At 39.2% G+C, this 20825-nt stretch overlaps 1 protein-coding gene across 1 annotated transcript in view; it reads left to right on the forward strand.

The window, feature by feature from the left end:
- The window catches only part of LOC136686371 (A disintegrin and metalloproteinase with thrombospondin motifs 5), a 33013-nt gene extending 12736 nt beyond the window's left edge, over positions 1–20277 (forward strand). The window contains exons 2-8 of the mRNA XM_066660103.1: positions 3358–3490; positions 6225–6392; positions 8760–9043; positions 13705–13888; positions 15026–15201; positions 15503–15678; positions 18758–20277. Of these exons, the coding sequence (XP_066516200.1) occupies positions 3358–3490; positions 6225–6392; positions 8760–9043; positions 13705–13888; positions 15026–15201; positions 15503–15678; positions 18758–19388 (1752 nt within the window). The 3' untranslated portion in view covers positions 19389–20277. The remainder of the gene's footprint in view (positions 1–3357; positions 3491–6224; positions 6393–8759; positions 9044–13704; positions 13889–15025; positions 15202–15502; positions 15679–18757) is intronic.
- Positions 20278–20825: the final 548 nt, after the last annotated feature.

Raw genomic sequence — 20825 nt, forward strand, 5'->3', positions numbered from 1 at the left:
ATACATTACACATGCACTCCACTGATGTAATAACCCAAACTTTGCCCATTGGGGTATTTATACTGTGTACATATAGACTCTCCTGATGTCCCTTCAGTATACTTACTTGATCTCCAGAGGCCCTGGGGTTTAAGAGTGCCTTTCTCTAATGTGGCTTAGTTGTGAGTGTGAGCGTGTTGGATCTACATCTCCATGTGCATGTGGACGAGATGTGAAAACAGACTGCGGTTTGTTTCGTTGAAGCATGAGTAAAGGAATAAATACACTGCCGGAGAGAGGCTTTCAAACACCAAGCTGTCACTGGCCGTTCGGGAGAAAATCAGTCTGTCATTAAATGTCTTGCTGTTTGTTTGTTTAGCTGGAGGTGCATGAGTATGCGTGCCTGACTTTTTAACCCATGTGTGATTCAACATGCTACTTCTGTGTGTGTGTGTGTGCCATGAATGTAACACATTGTGGGGACCAAAACCTGTTTACACACATAGATATTGAGAACTTGCCTTCCATGTGGGGAACAACACAATGTAAATCATTTCATTTTCAGATGAATACATTTTTAGGGGTTTAGGGTTAGGGTTAGCGTAAATCAGTAGTACTTATGGAAATGTTAATGGTAAGTCTCCATAAAATGAATTGAATCCTATGTAATGTCCTCACAATTTTCAGACAAGTAGTGTGTGTGCATGTGTGTGTGTGTGTGTGTGTGTGTGTGTGTGTGTGTAATCTGGGTGTAAATTTGAGAGCACATAATGTTGATTAATTGATCTCTACTCTGCAGAGCACTCGTTGGCCCCAGGATATTGTTTTTGCACAGATCTGTGTGGGAGAAGCGGTAGATCAATAGATATGAGCTTCAAGCATGAACAAAAATTGGAGGGGTGTGGCTGAGTATCCCCCTCTGTGTAACACTGTACTCTAAAACAGTGTTAATTTTGGCACTTAATTGTTAATTGTGTACCTAGCCAATGGAAGGAATATGGGCACTTTTTTGTTCAAATACATTTTGCATTTATTTAAAAAATATTTTAAGTTCAAAGTGTGTGACAGAAGATGCTTGCAAACTGAGACTGAGTCGACTCCTAGAGTTCCATTTCTATGAATCACTGGCCAACAGTTTACACGAGCGACAACCAGATGCTCAAAAAATAATTTTTTTAGGAGCCACACTTTTTGCCCTGACAACAGTAAACAGACGGAGCATTTTCCTGTTTATATTTCTATTTGATTTTCTAATTTCAGGTTAGAAGTAACAGGTCTTTCCCATTTTTGTTTAGCTTTTATACATTGACAAAAAGTACATGTGGTCATAGTTCTGGTCTTAAATTATTACTTTTATTTAGTTCTTATTCACTTTCATTACCAGAAAGGCCATATCTTAGTACAGTAAAACCTTGACATAGAGTTTAATTCATTCTGTGATCAAACTCGTAACTCAATTTGCTCATATATCAAATTAATTTTCCCCATTAAAATTAACTGAAACACTATTAATCGGTTCCAGAACCCCCAAAAACCACACCAATTTTTTTTTGTTACCAGATTTTAAATAAGAAACATTTACTTTATAAATAACAAATAATTTATAAAAATAATAATACATAATAAAAGAGAATGTAAAGAAATAAACTGGTTCTACTACGTGTATTTACCTTGAAGATCAGACGAAGATGCTGGCGGAGAAGGTTGGGGGAGTTTTTCTTTTCGTGCTCTATTGCTTAGCTAAACTTACTCGCTACACACTTAACTACAAATAAACAGTGGAACAACAGAGATGTACGGCAAGATAACCAAGTGAACTGAACGCTCGCTTGGCCTCCTAGTGGCTGGTGGTGTAAGCTCACTCGCTCATAACTCAGATCTCGGCTCGCATCATAAAGCATAAAATCGACCAAGTGCCGGCTCATATCTCTGAAAATTCATAAGTTCATTCACTCGTAAGTCAAGGTCATGAAAATCGTTGACCTGCTCTGATTCGTTGAATTTACTGAGGTAACATCATGTGGCAGAAACACTGTAGGACGTGGAAGGGGCTTTGTTTCTGTTGCATGGTACACTATTGATGTAGCAGAATGATGGTTTTGCTCACAGCTCAAGTTTGGCCTTTCTCTGGGCTCCAACACAAACAGTTTTTAGGACCCCTGCCAGTCACTGCTTCTTGGATTTATCCTAATTGTTTCCCATTCAGCTCCCCTGGATGTATCTAAATTATGCCGGTTTGGTGATTTTATAAATTCATGAAAAATCTCTATGGGCCACTCAGACCACAGCCTATGTATTTGAGCGGGCATGATATGAAACTACACAGGAAGCTGGGGTTCAAGTCCCAGCTCAGACAGGAGCACTATACTATAGCAGTAAGGGTCCTGGTCTACAAGTCCCTGCAATAAATGTATGTGTGCATTAAACATGTAAATTATGAATTTCACTTTTATCTAAAATTTATATAGTGATTCCAAATCTGCTTCTTCTCTCATGTTTTCAGCATGCAGAAATTACACAGAGTCCATTATTCTGCATATGGTGTGGCTGTTTAACAAAGTATTGCAATGTCTTCACTGTCCAGCTGATGTCTGCTACAGCAGGGGTTTGAAAAGATGCATTGACTGACTTTTTTTTTTGGCTCCAAGAAAACACATGCTTTTCTGCACGCGTATGTCAGAGTAATTATAGGTCAAAATCCAAAAGCAAAAAGAATGGTTATGAAGAAACAGAATGCTAATAATACATAGGGCTTAATTTTAAAGGAACACTAAGTAGTATTTTTATCTTAAAATGACAGCTTCCTAATCATTGTGATGCTTCACTGACCTGTAATGGGAGAATCGTGCCACTGTCTTTCTTTTTCCAGGTTACGCACTACAGAGACTGCACTATGTAACTGTACTCCGTACTTTTGAAAGGGTGGTAGGAAACCACCCCTCTTTCCCCCTTGGTTTCAGGAGAGTGCTGTAAATGTGAATTACACTCTGCAACTGTAGGGGGAGCACAAGAGCAAAAATGCTAAATCTTAACTTTCATGAGAGCAATCAAGGTGCTTAGAGTGAATGAGTCACTGGAAATTATATAACTCTGACATTTAGAAACTGTGTGATGGATCCACAGAAAGAGACGTTACATTTTCTTTGTTGATCTTCTTTCAACTTTTGTTTTAGGATGACTGTCTTCAAAAGTGTTAATAGAAAAGCATGTCAGTTATTGTGTAGTGTTAATGCACTGATCTTTATTGAATATACAAGAGTGTAGCACCAGCTGTGCACATGTGCCTTTATGTGTTTATCGGAATGTGACAGAGAGTGATAAAGGTCTCAATAGGACTCAAGTCACATGTCTGTGTGTGTGTTTGTTCATTCTGTGCAGGACCTGTGTGGGCATCACTCATGTGATACTCTGGGCATGGCTGATGTGGGCACTGTTTGTTCTCCAGAGAGGAGCTGCGCTGTCATCGAGGACGACGGCCTGCACGCTGCCTTCACCGTGGCACATGAGATCGGTACAGTCCAGATAACACACACAACATATCCAAAAGTATCAGGAGGAGTGGCCAACCTATCACACACAAATGGCACTTTTCCACTGATTGGTATCTATTTGGCTTGGCTCTGCTCTGGTTTTTTGCTTTCCACTAAGCATATCTGGTACCTGGTACGTGGAGTCAGGCGCAGTTCCAAGCAAGCTGAGAAATGGACAAAATAGTGACGTAAACTTTGCAGAGTGCTGATTGGCCAGTTTTGTCACCATAAAATGCAGTCCTCTAGCACACACTTTACAAAATCTCCTAATTATGGCAGTGATTACATTGGTTTTTATCTGACTTACGTTTGTTTTTAACGGCAGCTTATAAAATTACATTGTGGTCTTTTTAAGAGGTTCAAATACTCTTTGGGAAAATAAATTAATAAATAAATAAATACAATATATGACAAGTTTTGGAAGCCCATAGTTTCCTGTCATCATCTACATTTTGTGGGGAAGCTGTACTAATGGAAAGAGACCAGGGACCAAGGACTAACAAGCGTGTTGAGGCATGCCAAGCGGAGTTGAGTAGGCTTTTTGAACATTGGCTTTTTTGCCATGTGTAATATAATTTCAGAGCATGGTTTTATGGCTGTCCAGCTGAGAAACAGAACAGAAAGAGGACAATGAACACAGATCGAATCACCCTAAACACAGCCTCAGAAACAGATGGAGCAGTTTTATTTCCTTGCAATCTTTACAAACCAGAAACTGTTTGTTTCCAATTTTCCATTTCCCTGTTTCAAAATTAAAAATTGAATGGCCTAAAAAAATATATTTTATTTATGAATGTGAGAGACCAGCCCTAGTATAACATCACCTAGCTTAATGCCAAGTGTGGAACAGGTGGGTAAAGAGCTCTCCAGCATTGGGCTGTGGGGCAGTGGGTTTCCTCGGTAATGACCAATATACCTCTAGGGTTGTTTTAAGTGCCGTTTGTGATCCAGAACTAAAATCATTTCCCGATTGTCTGCATGTTCTAGTGGCTGAATGTAGTCAGATTCTCACATGAATGTTCCAACCATTATAAAGGCATTCCAGAAAATACAGGTTCGTATCTGCAGCATAAGCTGTGCAAACACATTGATAATACTCCTGGTTTAAAATGAAATGTTGAGGCAACACGTTTCTACTTACTTCCAGAGATTCCTAGATATTTATTGCCCGGGCACAACATTATACAATGGAGCGTGTTTGCCCGTTCTACAACACAGAGCCGATCTGGTCCTGAAGTCCACATGAGCTGTACATTTTAGTGTTTTCACAGATCTGGTCCTACTACTTTACAGATCTGGTCCTACTAATGAAAGACTTAACAAGCCTGAGTTGGAGAGTGTGTGTGTGTGTGTGTGTGTGTGTGAGTGTGTGGGTGTGTTAAAGCAGGAAAACACTGAAGTATGCCAGTAACCTAAGTAAACATTAATTAAACATTAATTAAACATTTCTTTTCAATGCCTTCAAGTTGAAAGTACTTGGGTGCATTGAAAATGAGTCACCATTAATGAATTTCCAATTGGAAAAAAATTACAAAATCAGAAACTTTGTTTCAGTGCTGTTAATAATAGTTTTTCTGTGAAAACACTTTGGTTCACACTACTGAATATGCACGTACAGTACACTACACTGGCAAATGTTTTCACTCACGCATCCAAATTATTGAATTCAGGTGTTCCAATTATTTTCATGACCACAGGTGAAAAAAAACAAAGCACCTAAGAATGCAGACTGCTTCTACAAATATTTGAAAAAGAATGGGTCACTCTCAGGATCTCAGTAAATTCCAGCATTGTACCATGCTGGATGCCACCTGTGCAACAAGCCCAGCCTTGAAATTTCCTCGCTATTAAATATTACACTGTCAAATGTTAGTGGTATTATAACAAAGTGGACACGATTATAAACAACAGCAACTCAGTCACGAAATTGTAGGCCACGTAATTTGACAGAGTGGGGTCAGTGGATGCCGAGGCACACAGTGTGCAGTGGGGGGTTATGGTGTGGCTTTGTTTTTCAGGAATTGGGATTGGCCCTTTAGTTCCAGCAAGGGGAACACTTAATGCTTCAGCATACACAAATGTGCTTTTGGAAGAATGATCACAAATTCCATAAACACACCGTAAACCTTATAGAAAGCCTTCTCAGAAGAGTTGAAGCTGTTATAGCTGCAAAGTTTGAGCCAACATTATATTAAAAACCTATGGATTAAGAATGGGATGTTACTGAAGTTCATATGCATGCAAAGGCAGACGAGTGAATATGTTTGGCAGTGTAGTGTATTTAAAAAGATTTGACTTAACAATATACCCTTTTTTGTGCCGTAGACCCAGGGTTAGGGGCTAAAGTAGTGAGGTTCTTCTAATTGTAGTTTAAAGTTAAGGCACAATATAGAAGAAGTTTTTTTTTTCTTGGTTGTGAATCTGACAAGAAAATTACAACTTTATTTTTAATGGTTTTGTAATCTTGTTGAATTTCATTACCACTTCAGAGTGCACCTCAAAGTGCTCTATGTGATGTGTCAGTAGACTTTCCCAAAATGTCTTGCCGATATTTCTGAGGCATTCTGAGATTTGTTTTACATATAGGAAGAACCAAACATAATTTGGCAGAGAAATGTCCCTGACGTTTTGGTAGATTATATATTTTGGTATATTTTTTTGAATGCACAGTCAGGGGAATACTCAAGCCTCTGAATACATGGTCTTTTTTCTCAGGACACCTTCTAGGCTTGTCTCATGATGACTCCAAGTTCTGTGAGGAGAGATTTGGCTTAACAGAGGACAAGAGGCTCATGTCATCCATCCTGACATCCATTGATGCCTCCAAGCCCTGGAGCCGCTGCACCTCGGCCACTATCACTGACTTTTTCGATGATGGAAATGGTGAGTCTCTTTTGAAGCGATGAAAAAGACAGGATCTACTGTTTTTTGTGGTTTGTTTTGCATTTTTAACAGATTTCTCCTCATTTTATAGTCATTCATTCATTCATTCATTCATTGTCTGTAACCGTTTATCCAGTTTAGGGTTGTGGTGGATCCAGAGTCTACCTACAATCACTGGGCGCAAGGCAGAAACACATCCTGGAGGGGGCGCCAGTCCTTCACAGGGCGACACACACACACACACACACACACACCTATGGACACTTTTAAGTCGCCAATCCACCTACCAACGTGTTTTTGGACCGTGGGAGGAAACCGGAACACCTGGAGAAAACACACCAAACTCCTCACAGACAGTCACCCGGCATGGGACTTAAACCCCACAACCTCCAGGTCCCTTGAGCTGTGTGACTGTGATACTACCTGTTGCACCACCGTGCCACCCATTTTATAGTCATTGGCAATTCAAATTCTTAAATTTCATTATACAGCTCAATACCTGGCATTGGCTGCCATCATGCTCAGTGATTTGGGAAGATGTAGGGCTGTTCTCACCACCCAGAGATAGCAATGCTATATATCCTTGCCTATAAAAAACATGCATCTCCCAAAATAGTAAATTACTATTACAAGAGAAGGAAATCACCTTCTTAACTTTAAATGGACGTCAGTGTAAAAATATTTTATTCCAAGTAATTTTGGAACATTTCTTTTGGTCCATTCATCATGAAATTATGACACAATGTGAAGGACAGCTTCTGTGTTCAAATGATGTTGTAAACTAATAATCCACAAAAATGGAGATGCATGTTTTTAATTGGACCGCAACAATATCCTTGAATTACTGTTTCACATCACCCAGTAGAACCTTTCACTAAAACCAGACGACAGCCAGTCCTAAAAATTTTTGTTTGATTTCAAGAAATGTGTTAAATTATGGCTAGTTAAACATTCTCCAGCTAAATAAAAATAATCTTGACTAAACATTTTCAGCTGTGCAAAAGAATTTTGCCGTAACATTTGACATATTCCTTAAATTTGAGAAATAAATTCCATCTTAAAGAGCTGTTTTTATCAGCTGAGATGATTTGGCAATTGAAATCAATTTTATTTAACAATCTTCAGGTCCACTGCCTCTAAAAGTAAGGTCTTTAATAAGCATTGATAGCTTTAAATCTTGTTCTTAGAATGTTTGCCTAGCTTATGACTGTGGGTTAATTTTGAAATCAACTAGTCTATTTGTTTTATTTTTATCTTATTTTTATACATTCTCTATTTTATTTTGAAAGGTATAAATATAAAATATATTTATAAGATAAGATTATAAGATTTATTTGTTGATATTAGCATTACCAGGCATCACCAGGCATCAAACTTATGATGTTTTAAAGATAGCTTCAAGCTAACAACTTGAGTTGAACCATTGTAAAATAATTATGTAGAAATGAAACAACAAAAGCAAGTCCAGTAAAAATCAATAACATCCCAACCTAGTTTGAGTTAAGTGTGCGATTTAGGCATGCTTTTTGCACAGTGCCCCCCCACACCCCACACACACTTTTGTCAGATTAAAACAATACTAAACAATGGTAGAATGGAGTGATATCAGACACTGCATCCAGCTAAATTAATGGTGCCATATAATGGTGTCTCAGGCATTGTCAGTGCTGCCTATTATTTCCACTATGTTGATGTCAAACAGATTGAGTTAGATTTAGATGCACCACCTCAGTGGTATTTATAGTGTTGAACATTTAGGCCAAGGAGTATGAATGGAACCTTGTAGCTTATGTACAAAAGAAGGCTATTAAAGATGCAAACTTTGGTTAGTTTGTAGAACATGTTCCACTGTTTTTACTTTACCCAAAATGAAAAAAATAATAATATCAGATTTTAATACAGTCAAAATTGATGTTTGAATATGGCTGCTTCAGTTATTTTTAGCTATGCAGTTATGCTGCATGATTAGCTTTATATATACAGAAGCACATTTTGCACACCAGACAAGTCAGTGATTAATTATTATATTTGGGGTTAAGAGAAAAGTAAAAACATGCAGATCTCCTGATTCTCCCTAACATTATCTAAACTCATGTCTTCTGTGGGCACCACACTTCTTAAAACTTCACACATTCACAGACAATAATTTCCCTTTTTTGTTCTATTATACACTAAGCGAACATGGTCTCAACTGAGTTTAATAAACCAAGGCTTGTTGGAATCTCCACAAATCTGTCATGCACATAGTAAGCTGAACTTATATGGTAACTGGAAAGATGTTATTATTTGAGGAATCTAAATCTCAGAAGCACTAAAATGCTAGCGCTTCATTGTGCTAATTCCTCATTCCTTCTCTCCTGTCTACAGCGGAGTGCTTGCTGGACATGCCTCGACAGCCTATTTTGGGTCCTGAGGAGCTCCCAGGCCAAAGCTATGATGCAGTGCGCCAGTGCCGTCTAGCTTTCGGCCCTGAGTACACTGTGTGCCCAGGCATGGATGTTTGTGCTCGCCTGTGGTGCGCAGTGATCAAGAAGGGCCAGATGGTGTGTCTGACAAAGAAGCTGCCAGCTGTGGAGGGAACACCATGCGGCAAAGGCAGGATATGCTTGCAAGGGAAATGTGTGGACAAGACCCGCAAAAGGCATTATTCGGTGAGTTCAGTGAATAAGCTGAAAGAAACAAAATTATTTATCTGGATGTTTGTCCAGTCTCTGAAATAGATCAATCTTGCTGCACAAATACGTCCTGACATATGTGTCTTCCTTCAGTGTAAACTGATCTTTGGTATCTGTTTCATAAACACTATGATCTCACTCTGTTTGAGTCAGAGAAACATAGCAAGCTAAAAGCTAATAGTGTAGCCAAAACTAACCTATTTAGCATAACAAAGTTAATATAGGAGCTCGGTAACCCATACAATACAGTTTTCCATACAGTTCAATACATGTTTTCCCATGATTTAAACAAAATATTTCCAGGCTAAATATAATGTGGTATCATTGTGGTGGTACCCTCAAGGGTACATTTCAGTACCTAAAGCTAATGAATATTTACCCTTGAGGGTTCCACCACAGTGACAGTGTACCTTGTCTAAGATTTTGCCACATAACAGCTCCCTCTGTTGTTTTTTCAAATTCCATTTAAATTCAAATGTACTTATAGAGTGCTTTTTACAACTGGTATTGTCGCAAAAGTGCTTTACAGAATTAAAACCGTGCAAGAAACCCAAAACTCAAAACAGGTGACTAAAGGAGGGATCTAGTTAGAGAATATGAAGCACGAGCAGGGGTGAGAATGAAACCAGTAAGTGACGCTTCTCAGCGGTGGAGAGTGAGGAATGGTGAGGGTGAGCAAAACTGAAAGATAGATAGACTAATGAAAGAAAAGAGTAGCAAGAGCAGCTACAGTGTGTGCAGAAGAGGCCTGCTGAAAGAGAAAGTGGTTGGTAGTAGGAAAGAAAAATAGACGTTTTGAAGTGTTGAGAGGTTAGGCATGGTGTACAGCTTGCACAGAGTGAGGTACCACTAAAGAGAGAGATAGAGAGGGAGAGAGAGAGGGATAGATGTGTTAAAAGCACATGGATCAGCTCTCCAGGATGCAGTGTTTGCATAGAGAGCTAACGAGAGGGAACTTGGGGTGGAATGTGGGAGAGTGCTAGAGAGACAGTGAGGGAGTAAAGTAAAGCGAGCATGTTGAAAGGAAGGAATGAGAACACCTTGGAGAGGCGTTACGCGCTGAAAGACAGACAGGAATTCAGCATGAAGAGAGGCACTGACCAGAGATCAGCAGGAGAGGTCTTTAAGAAAAGTGCAAGTAAGAGACCAGGTGAAATGAGGCATGAAGGTGTGTGGGCCTTAATCCCAAGAGGCTAAGGTTTATAACAGCAACAGGAAAGGAGAGAGGTGGAAAGGGTGGTGGAAATTGAAAATGCAACTTGGTTGATGTTCCCGCATGTGGACACAACTAACAAGATGGCCACTACATGTAAAAGATGGAGAGGATTGAGGGGAAATGTAGGCAGTGCCCTCCTAGACCCCTTGCCACTTATGTGTCATTACCAGGGAATGACAATAAGGCCCTCACTTACACTATAAAAATATCCTGTATAATTACTAGTGGTGTCATTTGACTGAAAAGTTTAATCGCGTTAATCAGGGCTACATTCTATGATTAATCAAGTTAAATTCTATTTTTTTTCTGGGAGGGGGGTGGGGGGGGGGTAAATATGTAGAGTGGTATGCATAAAAAACTGGTTAGAAATTTGAGTGCACTAAATTTGTTTATTATGGTGAGCATTACCTGAATGTGGGCCAAAATGTACTGCAAATTTCTTTGTAAATAAACAATAGACAGTGGAAGTGTCCAAATTCATTTGTGTTTCTAGCACTACTCGTGAACTAATTAGTGCCTCACTAAATAGCAGAATACTAATGAGGGATTAGGGAGCAATTTTGTTTACAGCCAAGTTGTAGTGGTTAAAATCTTCCCCTGTGAAATAAGTCAACTGTTCAAGAGCATGATACGTAAACAAAACACAAATAAAATAGTGCTTTATTACCAGACTACTAGTGGTGCTCTGTAGGCAGCTCTGCCAGTCTGCAGTGATACCAGAGGAGCATGACTGTACTTTAATTAAATTTAGGTTGTTATATGCCTTTAGAAATCTTCAAAAATAATATATTAGCACCCATTCTTAATTCAAGAGTGATGTGAAGCTCAATTCAGCTTTTTATTCTGTAGCTTTTTGTTCAGAGCTTCCAGTTCCACCTTAAAGGTAGCAGTAGCGTCAGATACCAGAATGTATTTGCTTAAGCATTTAAGATGGAACTGGAAATTTATTAGCTAAGTACTGAGGCTAATTTTGGAGTGTGCTTCTGAAAAATCTGTTTCAAGGGCTTTATAGCTCTAACCCTTTGCCCTACCTCTCTTTCCCTGCAAGAATTGAGACCCCCTACCTCTAGGTCAAATGGAGCATTGGGGCTAAATGTTAGGGGGTAAGTGGTGAAATGGGATTCACCCTAAGTGACACTAGTGCACTTCTATCACAGTCAGACCTAGTTCACCCTGGTAACTCTGAACCAATAAACATTTTGGCAAGGGTATCATTTATGGCATAACAGAAGACAAGAAACTAGATTGGATTGAAAGAAAAAAATTAAAAGCAGTATGCCTTCCAACTACGTTACTAGATAGCATCCAGTGTAGACTTTCTTCTCTATGCTCAGAATGTCTCTGGGTTCTTGTGTTCATACCTCTGTAGAAACATAACCATGGGACATTGCCCATGCCTGAGGTAACCAGATTAATATCAAGCATATTTACGCTTGGGGAATTTCCCTCACCGTCTCTTCTCTCTTTCTTCAGGCTGCAGGAATATTTTTGTCTCTGTCTGTGGGCCATTAAGAGTTATGGGAGACTCATTTTCTTACCAGAGGACAATGTCCCCTTTCAGAGTGTTTGCGTGTGTGTTTGTTTGTTCCATGGAATTAGGAAACCTGGTTCTGGTGTCTTCCCTTCACATACACACATGACAGACCCTTCTTTACTCTGGTGATTCTGTCTTCTTTGGCATTGCTCTTTCAGAACACCAAGCTAATGTTAAGAGCCTTCACAGTGTGTAGTTGATTGAGTTCACTTTGAGACAGGTCTCCAGCTGTTTTTGGCTTCATGCTTGTTTATTACAAATGGGAATGGGTGTGCACACAGCCTTATATAAAACATCTCTCTGAGACTATTTCAGCTTACCATTCATGCCACTGAATTCTTTCAACATTAAATAATGTAGAGAAGAATGCGCTTCAGTAACTCCCTGAAAAGATCCCAGGTGGACCTGGAATCCCTTACAGTGCTGGTTGATTGTTTTGTTTTGGTCTTTATGCTGGCAGCAGGCATACTTTTAAATTTGTGGTACAATTCCATTGCCTGTCTGTGTGAATAACACGCGTTCTTGGAGGCAAATTCGTTCCCTAAAAAAGTGTATTCACATGTGCTCTTAGTATGCTTAATTTAAAAAAATGAGTTATGTGTTCAGTTTACTTTTTAAGTATGTTTTGTCAGTGATGTACTAAACACAATTATACTTAAGTATACATTGCTTACACTGGCACTGTAAGTATACATTGCTTACACTTATACTTGATTTTTTGATCAAGATACATTGAAGGTATTTCATTTAAACTTAAAAATTATTTTTAAAAAGTATTATTGCCCTTTACATAAAACTTCAAGTATATCTGGCTTGTAGTTTGGGGCGGAACAGCTTAAAGTAAATAGAACATGGGTGTAACTGAAACAACACAGAACCAGATAAACATTTCACTGATTTTCTTGACAAAATTCTACATAATTCTATGTTATTAATAGAATTATAATATAGACATAATTCTAAATTATAAATAAACAACTAAAAGACCATACCTTCTAAAATGTTTTCATTTGTACATTGAGGACAGTGCTTCATTAAAATATGTAGTTGTAGTATATGTTCACTAACTGAGCCCCCATCCACAGGTGGCGCTGTTTCACTGCATACACTCAAAGTCTCTGTTATTTACCAAAGAAGAACTATGCAGTCAACAGAGCTTTCTGTCAATGATAGCATTACACAAACATGCAACACTGTTTTTCTAACTTTCTGGATTTTGCAGTTAAATCTACAGTTTAGACTTAGGGTTCCTTTTACAATTAGGGTTGAAGAAATTTTAAGACTGCTTTTTCACTCAGGGTTGCAATATATTCATGTCTCTTTCTGTCTGTTGCATGCCTTTTAGTAAAATATGTATGTTTTCACCATGATACATCCTGATTCATTATGTGTATGGTAACAGGTTTAATTCATATTATATTCCATTATAATTATAAGTGGGATAGAATTATATAACTAGTAAAGTATACCTCTAAACTAGTATTAGGTTTAATATAGTTGCAATGTGAAATAAAACTTAGAAGTAAACTAGTTGTGTACACAGATTTGCTACTATTAAAAATAAAGAATCATTAAAGTATGCATTCATAAACTGGTCCAGTTTAATCCGAAGAAGTATTGAAATAGTACATTTACAAGTATATTGATATTAGTATATTTACTACATTAAGTATACTTGGGAAATATAATTCACATTTACTTCAGTTCAGCCAAATTATTGTCACAGTTCTTTTGTAGCTATGTCTTGTGATTTCTTGATGCAGTTTGTTACAACTTATGTATGCAGTCGTATGATTTCATATACAATATAAAGGACCCTAATTTGAGGAAACATAGTGGGCTCTGTATATTCACCTCATTGACCTCTTTTTTTGTCTCTCCTCTCAGGCCTCTAACCACGGTAGCTGGAGTTCCTGGGGGCCATGGGGGGCATGTTCTCGGACATGCGGAGGTGGAGTACAGTTTGCCCATCGTCTGTGCAACAACCCTCCTCCTCGCAACAACGGGCGTTACTGCACAGGAAAGAGAGCCATCTACAGGTCCTGCAGTGTCACTCCTTGCCCCACACAAAGTAAGTGACCACAATAAACATACATACAAATAAACAATATATATGTAGCAATACACATTCAGTTTACATAGACTTATCTGTGGCTTCAGCATAAATATATATATATATATTGTGTGTGTGTGTGTGTGTGTGTGTGTGTGGGTGGGTGGGTGTGTGTTTATGTGTGTGTGGGTGGGTAGGTGGGTGTGTGTCAAAAGGCAAAATGCATATCTATTGTACCAAATATAGGCATTGACAATTATGCCTTTTAATTGCTCTCATTATTCATTGTATGAGTTTTCATACCATATTTTTTTATATGGACATTTAAGCTACGTTCACATTACTAGGCTGAAGTGACTTTTTTCTAATCAGATCTGAATCACTGTCATATGGTCCTAGATCAGATACATATCTGATTTGTTGGCATGCGATGTGAATGTGAATGATCAAATTGGACACCTACAGCCTACAGGACTGCAGCAAGTCTTACTGGCTACAGAAGGTAAATGTAAATCTACAAAAATCTAGGGAACAAAAACTGTGGCTAGGCATCTTTCTTCTGTGCTGTACTTGGTTGAGAGACTGTGAAGTATAACTAATTCAGCAGTTATCTTTATCTGCTGCCCTAAACATAGCTTACATTTTCATGACACCTCCTATTAAAAGACTAGGCTTGGGAAAGTTACACTGTGCACTATTTGACAGTCAAACTCGAACCCATATATGACTGGAGAGTGACTGCTGTTGAATAGTCGAATATGTTCAACACGGCTATACCCGCAGCGTAGTGACACTACATATGTGTGTAGTATGTATGAGATTACAAAACATAGCAGCTTTTCAGGGTTTTTACAAATTGCAGTCCTCCTTCCAAAATGTCCAGACAAAAGCGGAACTGACCATGGATGACGGGCTTGAAGACATGTAACACAAATATTTTTAAGAAATTTTGAAATAATGTCATACCAGCTGACGGCTAGAGGATTGTATATAGCCCAGCAGTGGGCTATGGGTTAGGGTTACAGATGAAGGGTTAGGGTTATACAGCTGAAGACAGCCTACTTATTACAGAAGAAAAGTTGGATAACCAAGTGTCCAATCCAAACTAATAATAATTCTTATAATCTTGTGTCTTTTTTTTTTTTTGTCTTTTAGATAAGACTTTTAGACAAGAGCAGTGTGAGGTGAGGAATGGGCCTCAGACTGACCCTAAGGGGGTGAAGACCTTTGTGGAATGGGTGCCTAAGTATGCTGGAGTATTGCCAAAGGACATGTGCAAGCTCACCTGCAGGGCTAAGGGCACAGGCTACTATGTGGTGTTCTCCCAAAGGGTAAATTCAGTGCGGTTTGTTATATGGAATGACTGCATACAGATTTCAATACAGTATTAATATCTATTGCATGTTTCAGCCAGAATTATTATGGCGCAATAAGAGACACAAGTTGTATTAAGAGGTATTAAATGACTAACCATGCATTAAACAAAGTACTTGTCAAATCCTGCTATCCTTGAGCAAAGGAAGAAGGACTGAGATAATCACTAGGCCTCTGCCAAAAAGAACAGTTCAGCGTTTGGCAGAGACATACTGCAGGCACAATGAAAAATAATAATGACTCTTTGTTTTTCCTCAGGTGATAGATGGAACTGAATGTAGGCCCTACAGCAGCTCAGTGTGTGTGAAAGGCAAGTGCGTGCGCACAGGCTGTGACGGAATAATAGGCTCCAAACTTCAATATGACAAATGTGGTATCTGTGGTGGTGACAGCACCAGCTGTATAAAAGTGGCTGGAAACTTCACCAAACGGAGGTAAGGGACGTTAGCACTAAATTTTTGGTTTTGCAGTTGAGTTGGGGAAAAGAAAAAGGTCTCAGCACCTATTTCATTTGTTCTCTCTGTCTAACTGATAACAAAAAAGGAAACAGTAAAAGATTCACAGTATGTCAGGAAATGCATGTAGTATCAGTGATTCCCTATCCTGGCTCTGGACTGCCTCTCTGCTGTATTTTTTGGTGATGTATTCACTCATGCACTGTATGGACAAAAGTATTGGGACACATACACTTTACACTACAGGAGCTTTTATGCCATCCCATTCTAAATCCACAGGCATTAAAATAACGTCTACCCCTCTTTGCTGCTATAAGAGCAGGTTTGGAACTCAGCAGTTGGTGAGTCAGCAGAGTGCTGACAATCTCTATTGCCTGTGCTCCTCAACACTCAGCAACTCCTCTCTGTAACTTTACGTGGTGTTTCATTTAGATTCTGAGTTGCTGTGGTTCCTAGGTGCTTACGATTTTCAATAATACCACTCTCAGTTGATCATGGACTATCTATGACTATATTTTACAAACTGATTGTACTACAGCACCATTGAGGCCTTTGGAACAACCCATTTTTTCACAAATGTTTTGAAAAGGCAGACTACACAGCGTGGTGACTGTTATTACACTCCTTGTGGCAATGGGAATGACAGAAATACATTTGTCCATATAGAATATCTAATACATGCTGTTCATTAATAACCATTAGTTATAATAGACTAATTCCTGATCTAAAGACGTGTTAGAAAAAGCCAGCTAACAATAATCAGGCAGTTATTGCAGAATTGTTGACACCCCAAAACTGCCCGTTTTATTATGTGCTGTCAACTAAAGCATAGGTTTGAAATATTAGACCATTAGTAACTGCTTCCCTTAATGTCAACACTAAATTATGAAATCCTAACCAAATATACTCATAGCCAAGCACCTTATATCTGGTGCACACTACCTCAAGTAGTCCAGTTTGGCAGATTTTTATTGCAATCTGTCCTATAGCTCAAAATGCCTGTGTTTCTCAGTTTGATGTTTGAATAAGCTTTTGCTTCTTGTAAATTCTTAAAAAGTTTTCTTTAAAGATTCTTTAGTAAATGAAATGCTTCCTTCGTGAACAAGAATTTACATATAGATGTGTTTGCATGGTGAAATTGTACTTCAGACAGAGAGTGGTTCAGTAAAGCACCTCTTTGAAAATGGCACCAAAATAGTGTACTTCTATTGTTACAAGCTGGACATCATAACAATAGAAGGAACAGTTTTGTGCTATAGTACTTTGCAGATGTTTTTGGGACCTGAGATAATGAGACTGAAAAAGCTTATCTAAACAGAGGTTATCATTCAATACCTAATTTTACTGCATTTAATAAATACTGCATTAGGTTAAATCAAATCCATACGATTAAGAAGAGTATCTAGAAGCAAAGTTTGTTTTTCACACCATTGCACCAAGCAAAGAAAAATGTCACATTATAAATGGTTTTATAGAACTAAACAGAATCATTGCCCTTATTATGGAATGCTTTATGAAACCTCTTTTTTTATGCTTCACATTAACAGGTAACTACTGCTATCCTCCTAAAAAGCAGCACCATTCATTTACTCATTGTCTGTAATTGCTTATCCAGTTCAGGGTCGTGGTGGGTCCGGAGCCTACCTGGAATCATTAGATACAAGGCAGGAAAACACCCTGGAGGGGGTGCCAGTCCTTCACAGGAGCGATACACACACACACCTATGGACACCTTTGAGTCACCAATCCACCTACCATTGTGTTTTTGGACTGTGGGAGGAAACCGGAGCACCCGGCAGAAACCCGCACGGACACAGGGAGAACACACCACAGGGAGAACAGTCACCCAGAGCGGGACTTGAACCCACAACCTCCAGATCCCTGGAACAGTGTAACTGCAACTGCCATCGTGTAGCCCAGCAGCACAACTATTTATAGTTATTTAAAGACTGTATTATTTATAGAGTGTAAACTGGCAGCAGAGAGGAGAGGTGCCCCATGAGGTCTGTGTTGTTAGCACAGAGAAAACATTAAAATGTCTGAGCAGTGGTTTTCCAAGACCATGGCTGAGACCTGCTGAAGTGTTTCACAGAGTACAGCTGGCTTAGAAAACTCACAAAACAGCTCAACAGTGTACTAGTGTATAAATAGGTTTTTAAATGTTTCTTGTGTAATTTTATGGTCACTGTTGCATAGTATTTAAAATGGCCTAAAACTAGTAGATTGTAAATGGAAAGTGAGTTTTGTTCGTCACTGCATTTGTTTTGAATTCCAGCGAGGATGGAATTTATTCCATCAGGATTTGTTCTGTTTTTGGGGATAATATTTTATCTGAAAGTATGTGTAAGTTTCAGTTTAGATGATTTGAAGATGGTGATTTCGATGTTAGCGTTTTTGAAACCTAGCGTATTAATGCTTAATTTTCATGGGTTTATATATATATATATATATATTTATATATATATATATATATATATATATATATATATATATATGGAATTACTGTTATACGCAAAAACACTTTATATGCAATTATGAAAACTGAATGATCACTGGATTAGGAACACCTCCCTTGAATCTACATTCACTGTTCATTTTATTGGCTCCACTGACCAAGCACTCCACTGACAGGAGCATGTTGGAGTTCTACAATTACAGACGGTAATCCACCTGTCTCTCTGCATATTTTCTTACTCAAAATAAAGAACCACATTCTTCAATGCTCAGGACCACCACAGGACCACCACAGTGTCTGATCCACTCAGCATAAACACACTAATACAGCATAACACACACATAACACATCACCACCTCATCAGTGTTACTGTAGCGCTGAGAATGATCCACCATCCAAATCATACCTGTTCTGTGGTGGTCCTGACCATTGAAAAACAAGGTGTAGGTGCTCCTGTATGATCACTTGAGCTGATAAAATGGACAGTGAATGTAGAGATAAGTAGGTGTTTCTCATCCGGTGATCGTTCAGTGTAGTTACACATATTCAAAGTATGAATCCAGTATGCTAACCACATTTCTCTCCACCTTTTTCCACTTGCAGTAAGGGCTACACTGATGTTGTGAAGATTCCAGAGGGTTCAACACACATCAAAATTCGCCAGTACAAGCCAAAAGGCCAGACTCGCTTCACAGCCTACCTAGCTCTGCGCCGACCTGGAGGGGAATACCTCCTCAACGGCAAGTTCATGATCTCCACCTCAGAAACTGTCATTCCCTTAAACGGCACTATGTTCAACTACAGTGGCTGGAGCCAGCACGATGACGCTCTCTACAGCATGGGGCTGGGGGCTCTCAGAGAGAACCTGGTGGTGCAGGTGCTAGCAACCGATGCCAAGAAGCCTCTAGACATACGCTACAGCTTCTTCATGCCACGCAAGACACCTCTTCCACCTCGGACCTCTTCTGTGTTTTTCGCCACTGCAGCAGCGTTGTCCTCATCCGAGGTGTTGACCATGACCACGGACTTGCCTTCCACAAATGAACCTCCAACAACGACCCCACCAGGGCCTCAGTGGGTGACTGGGTCATGGATGACTTGCTCCAGGACTTGTGACACAGGCTGGCAAAGTCGTACAGTTCAGTGCAAGGACCCTCAGGGCAAGCTAAACAAGGGGTGTTCTCTCGGAGCAAGACCTCCTGCTTTTAAACACTGCCTGATTAAAAGGTGCTGAAGAACCTCCAAGAAGATGGACCTGGGAAAGCTTGCTCTCATGCACATGTGCTTCTTCTTTCCTGACCTTAGTGGAAGGTCTCAAAGGGAAGACAGACAGATTAAGGCACATAGAATTTTGTGGAGCAGAACCATGCGAGGTTCTTTAGCAGTAGTGACTGTTCTGATGCTGTTTCTTACCTGAATCAGCTTGTATTCTGACAGTGACCTTCGACAACGAGCATCAGTCTTGGCCTCTAATGCAAAACAGTGACTTCATGTACAGTCTAGATTCACTGATATGTAGCCACTCCTCTCCTGATGACCACAGTTCTTTGTCCAGCCACTCAGTATATGTTCATCAGCAGGTCAGGTCTGAACAGTAATCCAGCAAGACAAACCTAAATGAAATTTCAGGTAAACATTAAGGACTGCAGATAAATAGAGCTATTCCTGCTTGAGACTGTAGTAAGACTACTCTTGCTTTAGAGTTTGACAAATCTCACAAAGTTGCAAAACGTCTAAAAATAGAAGCTTGCAAATAAGACCATTGGAGTGTATTTGTGACAAATATCTGTTATTATTTTCTTATGTTTATGTCCAGCACATTCCCTGAATTGCTTGGTGATTTGATTTTTTGTAACTTTAAAACCATAAGGGCAGATTTTTCACATTTAAGTTTGAGGTCTGTTGCCCTTCATGTTTTTACATTTGTTTCTATATGTGTTTGGGTCCCTTCTTTTTATATGGATTCTTTTAGCAAAAAGAGAGGAATCACTCCCCTCATTCCCCTGTTCACACTTTGTAATGTACAACTCTGGACACTTGTTCAAGTTAAAGTAATCCTCCAGTGATTGTAAAATAAATGCACTATGGGCAAATGTATTGGGACATGCCTTATAATAATTGAATGTGGGTGTTTAGTTTCATTTCATTGCCACGGGTGTATAAAATCCAGCCCGTAGCCATGCAGTCTGCCTTAACCAACATACTGTATGTGAAAGAATGTGTTGTTCTGAAAAGCTCACTACATTCGGGTGTGGTATTCTAAATAGGATGCCACAGTTCCAAAAAATCAGTTTGTGAGATTTCTTCCCTCCTAAATATTCCACAATCAACTGTGAGTGATATTATTTTAAAATGGCGGCATCTAGGAACCACAGTAACTCAGAATCTAAGTGGCAGACCACAGAAAGTTATAATATGTGTAAAAGTTATCAACGATCTGCTGACTCAATAACTGCAGATTTCCAAATCTCCTCTGGCATTAACATCAACACAAAAACGGTGCGCCAGGACCTTCATGTCATGGTTGCCATGTCTTAGCAGCTGCATGCAAAACTTACATCACCAAATACAATACCAAGGGTCGTGTAAGGTGGTGTAAAATATGCTGCCATTGTGCTATGTAGCAGTAAAAACATGTTCTGTGGAGTGGCGAATCATGCTCCTCTGTCTG

The sequence above is a fragment of the Hoplias malabaricus genome, chromosome 2, assembly GCF_029633855.1.
Source record: "Hoplias malabaricus isolate fHopMal1 chromosome 2, fHopMal1.hap1, whole genome shotgun sequence".
Classification (NCBI taxonomy): domain Eukaryota; kingdom Metazoa; phylum Chordata; class Actinopteri; order Characiformes; family Erythrinidae; genus Hoplias; species Hoplias malabaricus.